This window comes from Leguminivora glycinivorella, chromosome 4 (assembly GCF_023078275.1).
Source record: "Leguminivora glycinivorella isolate SPB_JAAS2020 chromosome 4, LegGlyc_1.1, whole genome shotgun sequence".
Taxonomy (NCBI): Eukaryota; Metazoa; Arthropoda; class Insecta; order Lepidoptera; family Tortricidae; genus Leguminivora; species Leguminivora glycinivorella.
The window spans coordinates 27,572,513-27,581,692 of record NC_062974.1 but is presented as its reverse complement, the minus strand read 5'-3'; the positions used below and the strand labels follow the sequence as shown (position 1 = coordinate 27,581,692).

The 9,180-nt window shown below is 35.2% G+C and overlaps 1 protein-coding gene across 3 annotated transcripts in view; it reads left to right on the top strand.

The window, feature by feature from the left end:
* Positions 1-793: 793 nt before the first annotated feature.
* LOC125225291 (uncharacterized MFS-type transporter C09D4.1) overlaps positions 794-9,180 on the top strand; it is a 119,042-nt gene continuing 110,655 nt past the window's right edge. Inside the window, exons 1-2 of one of the 3 annotated variants that reach the window (XM_048128926.1) lie at positions 794-979; positions 1,406-2,190. In XM_048128926.1, the coding sequence (XP_047984883.1) occupies positions 1,870-2,190 (321 nt within the window). In that variant the 5' untranslated portion in view covers positions 794-979; positions 1,406-1,869. The remainder of the gene's footprint in view (positions 980-1,405; positions 2,191-9,180) is intronic. The other 2 variants (XM_048128929.1, XM_048128927.1) reach the window with 2 other exon arrangements.

The window sequence follows — 9,180 nt, the reverse complement described above, 5'->3', positions numbered from 1 at the left end:
ACCCATAAAATTAATAATCATGTCTTATAAATAAAAGGAATACAGAACGTAAGGAGGACAATATAGCGAATAAGGTTCACTATTTTCTTATAAATAGTTATAATAAACAATATTTGCTTACAGTCTTCAATGAACCTCTGACAGTGACCAACCCAGTGATGAATATACCTAATAATATCGGACACTATTCTCATCGCCAACAAACAATCAAGTCGCCAACATAACTTTTTTAAATCCATAAAAAAACTTGGAAATTGGCTTAGAAAATTTTGGAAATTTATTATAAGACTTAGACTTAATATATTATTTATAGGCGAGCATTTTAAAAGCACTTTCAAAATAAAATAAAATGCGAAAAGGCACTTTTAAAATAGGTATAGTACAAGTAGTACAATCGTCCATGTCTGCCTTTTCAAGGCCTTTTTCCTTAAACGTGATTATTTTGTAAACTTATGTATATAATATTGTAATTCATTGCAAAAAAAACAATATAGGTACAGACAACATACAAATCCCCCCACCGTATGCATCAAAATCTGGGTAGCTCCACTTCTTAAATACATTTTAGAACACAAAGAATGTCAATGGAAATCTTTTGTTCATTTATATGCTCCGTGGTTGACATTTTTTAAGCTTCTACACAAGTAAATTTGACAGACTATTACTTTATACTGGTCGTTCTAAACTCCGACTCGCCAATCATAATGAATAATAATCCTTATCAATTGATTTCACTGTACAGTGCGAGCAAATCATTAGTGCCATTAATGCTTCCACGTCTTCGCATTGGTTCGAGCGGCTCGATTGGGCATTCAATTAGTGTTCTTCTGTTGAACAGAGAGTGCCGGGCGGTTGTGTTATGTTTTAAAAGTGCCTTTTTTTACCAAGGTTTTATTTTGAAAGTGCTTTCTTTAAAAATATTTGTTTCTTCAATTATTATAATTCAGTGTTGTTTTCTTTAAAAATCAAAGAAAAAGAGGTAAAAATTACAGTGAAAAAAAGTGTAGTAGTATGTAAACTTTTGGATAGTTTTTTTATTCAATAAAAATTTTACATTAAATAAATGTCATATACAAAGAAAAAGTGACCAAGGCCTCCAAGTGTTCCGAGCTGGAATCGAACCAGCGTACTCCGTTAACCGGACGAATGCCTGTAAAACCACTGGGCCATCGGATCACGAAAGCAAGGGTCGAAATTTCCAAGTATAATGACACAATTACCGAAGGCTTGGCGCCCCCCAATAAAAATTTGTTCATCTAAGCTACTTTAATACTTTTTGGACAAAACAAAGTGAGGGAGCGTTATTAAAAATCACCATTTTGTAAAAATTACTTGATCCGATTTTAACAGTTTTATAGTAAGTAGATCAAAATAGTACAATAGAAGTTTTTATGGGTGTCAACAGAGTAGGTTCCTGTATGTAAATAAGGTTTTAAACGAATTCCATCATATTACTTATTATATTGAATAACAGACACGCACGACTGACTTTAGCAGGCTTTTTATAAACACATGTGCGAAAAAGAACGCCGAAAACCAATCTAAAACACCAAATACGACAAAAAGTGCTTGTGAAGATTTAGAATTGTAATTTTATAGATCATTGTGATATAATAAACCGATATATTAAAAATAAACGTTGACAAAAAGTGAAATAAACATTTATAAAAAAGTGTTCGCTCGCACAAGAGACTTGTGACAAGGCTGAACATTGCATTTTTTGCCTTATAGATTAATAAAAGCGGCTTCTTAAAGACTGATAAAACTATCAAACGCAAATATTACAAGGATTAGGAAGATTACTAGCGTTTTATCTATCGTATCGTTTGTTATAAAGACTGATAATCTAAGTTGTAAGAGGTTAGAAACATGACCGCTCACGATATGGTTAGAAATCCGAGTGAGGAACCGAAGATTATCATTCCGGGGAGTGTTATGGACAGTCCGAATGTCATCGAAGATGATTCAAAAGTGCCATTAATAGTATTGAAGTACAGATGGGTGATTTTATTACTTTTCGTGATGTTTTCTGCGTCGAATGCGATGCAATGGACACAGTATACGATTATCAGTGATGTGGTATCGGATTATTATGGTGTTCCGTCTACGTTGGTGTCTTGGACGTCCATTATATATATGGTGACATATATACCTTTGATATTTCCTGCTAGCTGGCTTTTGGATAAAACGGTAAGTGATTTTTGTCATCAGCGTGCATGCGTTTATAGTTTGAAATTGTATTTAGAACGTGTTGACTGGATTTACAATTGGTCAGCAGCAGCTGCTAAAGGCTGTTTTGATTCTTTGAAAACGTATGAAAAAATTTGCATTTTATCCAGAAGAGCGCAAAGTAATCAAAAGTAAATTTTAACATGATTTACCTTGGCTGGTAGAATTGACGTGTAAATGATGTTTTTTTTTATGTAACCATATTTATAAATTTGATAGAGTTGACTTGATTTGAGTTTTTTTATAAATTTTTACTATTTTTACTCTTGGCTACAGACTAGCCAAAGGCAAAGACGTGGCCTACGATGGAGTGAGCTCGCCCAGAAGATGCCTGTTCACTCTTGATTTGAAGTTTTATAGTTAGTATTTTCCTTGTTTTGGTGTGGTAAAAAATGTTTTGTTTCACTCGGGGTCAAACCTTGTTTAACCTTCGTCAGATTTTTATAAGATTCTCAAGATGAAGTCTTTTGCTTGCTCGGTTATCAATATTAGCCCAAGCGGTTAAACAACAACAGGTTACTTTGCCCCTTGTAAAACAAATAACTAGGTAAGTAAGTATTAAAAGGCTATGAAACCCATAAGTTTTGGTTTCAAGTCTTGACCCGAAAACAGACATAAGACACACGATAAATGAGGGTTTGTCTTGGTGTGGTGTGGACCGTCATTTTACTTGTCAGAATGGTAGACGTTTATGCTGTTCAGAAGTTCAAGTTTATGCCGTCGCTGTTCTGTGATCACAGATGCCGCTTAAATAATTTAAAAAGATTCACAAGGTATATGATAGTTCTAGAATTTAATTGTAATAATTTTAAAAGCAGAAATGAAAGCAGAATTTTAAAACCTTGGGTGAGACTTGGCAGGCAAGCATGGTCGCGCGATAAGTGATAAACTTACAAATAGTGCGACAGGGGCGGCCTGATGTTTTATCATTTATCGCGCGACCATGCTTGCCTGCCTGAACTCACGGCCGGCCTCTGGATCTAAATTCCATCGCTCTGCCAATTGAGTCAAAAAAGTAATTTAGGTATAGCTTGCAAATAAAATAAAACAGTTCGCAACAGATATCAGACATATCTCACGCGCCAGATCTTAGATTACAGTACACATTTAGTGACAAGACAATCAAATTTCAATTTATATTCGATATAGCTGTCGTTTATACATATTTACAACTAGATAACGTAGATTACATCGGCCGAAAGAAAATGTAATAAAGGTAGCAAGACAATCTTGTGATTTTGAAAATTAAACCTTGTTTTGTTGAATAATATGTCTTTCTAATCTTCCTATAAGGTCCGCAGCCTGTAGACGGTTTAGTACCATACGTAGTTCTACAAAATAAGAAGAAAAAAATCTATATACATATGATCAGTGCTCGGACAAGTCATCGCAAAACAATCTCAAGACTGCAATAGAACAAGATCAATAGAGTCGCATTATGTACAATATTATTTAATTATATCTTTCAATGACATTTATTACTGCAACGCAAAATTCACCATACAGGTGTGAAGGTATTTCCATTAACATATTTTTTTAATGCTGATGGTTGCATTGCACATACGCAACCATTAACTTCTGCATTGTCTGGAACAAACCGATGTTTTATTTAATCATTGTGTTATATATTAAAAAGTAAACAGTTGTTATAACATACTTTCGAACCTTTTAATCGAAACTGTCGAAACACTTGTATGACATCTTCCGTAATATTCACCCAAGATTTTTTTCCTAATATAGGATTCATCAGGTATTTCCCAAGGGCACCACAGATACTTTTTGAAATTTTTTTGTGATTTTTTTGGCCTAATATGTTTATCAATATTATCTTTCTTTAACTGTTTAATACGAATGTCACATGCTGTACACAATATTTCCTGGACATTTTCCTGATAACAGAGCTCGGGGCAGTCCTTGATCCACTTATTAATTGTATTTATTTGCACCATATTCAAAATATTTAGATATAACCATAATTAGAAAATAATTGCAGTAATTTAAATTGTCACCACAAAACTATTTCAAGCATGCCACTTTGACAAATCCATGACAGATATGCGACTAATAACAAAAAATAAAACCGCCTTCAAAAATAAGCGCGTTTCAAAACACGGAGAAACTAAAAAGCCAAAAATAATAAACCTTTCAATTCAGATTTCTTATCGTATTGCAATAAGCTAAACATCCAAATTATAAACAAATCAATTATTTTTGTAGTCGGTACCAGACCTGTTCGTCGCCTTGCTATTGCCTGTTTGCCCCACCCAACCATACACAGGCTGGTACCGACTCCAAAAATAATTGATTTGTTTATAATTTGGATGTTTAGCTTATTGCAATACGATAAGAAATCTGAATTGAAAGGTTTATTATTTTTGGCTTTTTAGTTTCTCCGTGTTTTGTAACGCGCTTATTTTTGAAGGCGGTTTTATTTTTTGTTAAAAAGTTTATTTATTTGTTGATTTTTAGTGGTTCCTAGTGATATTATATGTATCAGTCCGAATACATGTACAGTAGTGAAAGAATTATCCTTAAACTCCTAACCATTGAGGAGTTGACCTTCCATCATCAGCTCAGCCACATAAAATTATTACCATCAGACGTAAATACTGGTGTACCTTTGAAAAATAGACTAAAAACATTACATGTGCCTATAACATTTGAAGAGTTCCCTCGATTTCTCCAGGATGCCATCATCAGACCCTGACTTGGTGCCAATGGGACCATCTCGGGGTTATACCGGTTCGATCAAAAAAAAATATTTGAAAATCGGTCCACGATTCTCGGAGATATCGAATAACATACATACAAAAAAAAACATTCAGTCGAATTGAGAACCTCCTCCTTTTTTGAAGTCGGTTAAAAAGGTCAAATGTTAAATTATGAATTACAATTATATCAGCTTTAGATAATAATAATAATCTTAAGGGCCAGATGCAGAAGGCGGTGATCTTGGACACGGCGCGGATAGTCCGACGGTTCCTCTCTCTGCAGCCCTAACCACCGGCAGCTTGGGCCCTGCCCCGCTGCTGGCGGCACCCTAGGTTAGGTTTTTATAATGTGTTTAAGTATATGTTTTTATATTGTTTTGTAAATGTTTTTATATTTTATTTTTATATACATATGGTAAAATACCTAGCCTAAGAAGGAAAATAAATACTGAGACAATAATCTTAAGTCTCGACTCTATAATAGTCTTGTCCCATGTCTGTCTGTCTGTTCCTGCGGTGACTTGTCCGAGCACTGCATATGATCTAACCTATCATTCTAAACATAGTTCGTCGATGTCTTAATCGCTTTAAGGATTACCAATATATTATGAAAGTACATACCTACAAACAACGAATACACGATTATGCATATACGTTACTCATAATCTATTTTATCAAAAAGTATAGGTATCTTAGATATCGGAAGTCGATAAATGTTTGAAAGAATTCACATTTAAAATTCCTAACGCCGTTGATATGCGGGAATACCCTGACTGAAACCTGTTTTTCAAATAAAAACAATATTTTTTATGATTTAGATTTTAGGAGGCAAATGTGAGCGTGTTTAGTAAAACGTACCACTTTGTCGGTTACCATTAAGGCGAGATTTACTTGTATCTGTATATGAATCAACTAACAAAGCAGCTTATAGCAATCGATAAAGTGGGACGTTTTCCCGTGCACACTCACAAATGAGCAAATTGATTGTAAGATCGCCGCCGCTCGAGAGCACAGGAAAGACCAGAAAGGTTTTTTTTGGTGTTGGCTGCTAGCAACGGGGACCGTCAAGCAAGAATCCTGCGAAGGATACGGGCGAACTCCAAACTAAAAATGTAAACCACTGTACACAACATTAAAATCATGCTAATAAGAATAACATAGGTGCTCCTCGTTGATAAAACTGTGTTAACGACTTACTTACAGATTTACTTAATGTGTATTTAAGTACAAGAACACCTGCCACGATTTTTCTAGATATTCAAATCGTCACTACTTTTAAAAAATCTCGTATCTCCACAAAGATAAAACGCTGTTCCACAAAGATAAAACGCAGTAAGTCTATATGCATTCCATACATACTTACTACAATGTTCTTTTCATTGACAGACGAAGATACAAAAGAAAGCCCGTACAAAAAAGCGTACCCCTGAAATGTATGGGCCAGTGGGCCTTTTAATAGGCTTAAAACTAGATGGCGCTGTTTTGCAGCTTGGAAGTGGCCAAAATCATATTTTCTCAAAATATTTTTTCATGTTTTTATTTTTTATTTTAATATCATGATAGGTTGATAGGTATCAGGTCAATACACATTTTGAAAAAAAAAAAAAATAATTTGTAGGCATCATCAGTGTAGTTACGATAGTATTTAATAGGTGGCGCTAAAAAATTGAGGTACGATTCTTAGTATGAACAAGGATGATTTATATAGGACTAGCTTTTGCCCGCGGCTTCGCTCGCGTTAAATTAGAAAATTGCGAAATGTTCCATACAAACTTCCACCCCCCATTTTAGGGAGGAGGGTTATAAAGAGACAATAAGTAGCCTATGTCACTCTCCATCCCTTCAACTATCTAAACTTAAATCAAGTCAATTCGTCGCTCCGTTTTACCGTGACAGACGGACAAGCAAACAGACACACACACCTTCCCACTTATACTTATAATATAATTATATGGATTTACAGTCCGCGGAGCCAAAGCTAAAACGTAGATTTCATTTGGACACTAAGTATAATCAAATATATCATTAATAACTCCTTTACTTATTTTAAAATCTGTCAATATTTATAAGCCGACAAAAAATATTGATAAACATGCATCATAAAAAATATAATTTATCTTAGAAAATCGGATTAATAAATATGAAATCGACATTAGTATTATGATAAATATTCTTCCTAAAATCTTAATAATAAAAATATGTAAAATGATTCCTCATTCCTTTATGAATTCTTCGGATTATCTTAATTTGATAGCCGTACCTATCGATGCGGAAACCAGATTTCTTATTTTATAGATTTTCAACCACATCATGTACTTTTTGACCTTCCAACCTTTACAAAAATATACGAAATCGGAGTTCAGACTATTCTGGCCGTTTCAAGCGCATCCCAAGGATACTTTGGACTTGGACGAACAGTTTCAGTCAAAACGAAATGTAGTAAGTGTACTTGAATTTCATATGTACTTGTTACGTTTTTCTTCTGAGAGATCGTTGTCCACCGAAGGTTACCGTGGTTTTCGTGTTGTAAGGAGAATCTGTGCCTTTTGGAGTCATGGGTATTTCGTGACAAGAATTTCGTTCGTTTTACGGTTTTATTTGACTGACAGGGCAGAGTGACTCGATCTGCGGTCTGTCATCGTTCATCAATCTCCCTCCATTGGGTTTCTATCTGAATTAGAATTACAAGTATTTTCGATTTAGCGAGATGTGAAAATGTAACTTGCATGTAGAGGTATATCTATGTAAAATAATAGCTGGCCAAGAGCGTGTCGGGCCTCGCTCACTGTAAAGTAGTTACGTAGTTTCCCGTCGGTCTTAAGAGTTAAAAACTAATTCGACAATTTAATAGCTCATATCCGTCTCGACTACATCAATTCAGGAAAAATCTTAACGGTGCGAAGTAGCCCAAAGTACAACACCATCTCTCGGGAAATTGGGTTACTAATTTATACAAACTATGGATTAAGAATTCGGTTTTGATTTTTTTATGCGATAGGAGGAAACGAGCAGACAGGACGTCGCCTGGTAAGCGATCACTGCCATGATTGCAACGACAGTTTTCATCATCAGTTTAGCAGTGCGAGGCAGGAAGTTTCTGGAGAAACGCGCAGTTCTGTTAAGGGCTGCCAGCCATCTACAGATTTTTAAAAGAAAAGTAATTTTGACAAGTATCAGCTAGTTTCTGAAAAACTTTATCGTGAGACATACATACATACAATCACGCCTGTATCCCATAAAGGGGTAGGCAGAACACATGAAACTACTAAAGCTTCCGTGCCACTCTTGGCAAATAAGGGGTTGAAAGAAAACGAAACTGTGACTTTGCAGTGACAGGTTGCCAGCCTCTCGCCTACGCCACAATTTAACCCACATACATCTCTACTTTGCTTGTTAGGTCCATACGGGGATAAACTAGTGTGTCTGGACTTTTACTCACTGTCACAGGTGTTTCTGCGATTTCATACTTTTACTACTCACAATTAATGGTAAACGTATGAACTCTCAATAAACACTGATCATTGTTTTTAGCCAAATATGTTGAAGGCCAACCTTCACCGTATTACACACTTATCCATATTGACCTCCACATATTAACCCCCTTATTCATAAACGCTCACTAAAGTTATCAAGCTGATAAAGTTCGTTTGTCCCTTTCTATCACACCAATATGTCTGAAAGGGACAAACGAACTTTATCGGCTTGATAACTTTAGTGAACGTTAATGAATAAGGGGGTAAATGTTTTACGGTAGGTACAAGGTAAATAGACCGTTGTTCTTAAATGTATTTTTGTCTAACTGACAGCAGCGGCTGATTCATACAAGCCGGTTCCCACCGGCTTGCCTAAAATTGATTACTAGTAAAGTACCTACCTAATGTAAAGGTAGGTTTATTTTTGCTCAGTGTTGCCTAGCAGAAATATTCACCAGCCGCCACTGCTAACTGATAACCGTTATTTTCGATGAGACAAAGCCTTATCGGTTAATTTACGTTTTCTGTACCTAAAGTTTTTAGAATCTCGACAAATAAAATTATTTTTTCAGTACACAATTATCGCTTCATTAGTTCGCAAAGTAGGTAGTGGAATTCTAGTAGTCAGCCCAAAACTTCTTAATATATTATTATGTACCTACTGAAAGACGTCGTACGATACACGTGCGAAGAGGGAATTCACTATTGTAGATTTAAAACACTGCCTTCGGTCGTGTTTTAATTTATCGCCATTCGTTTCTTGTTTC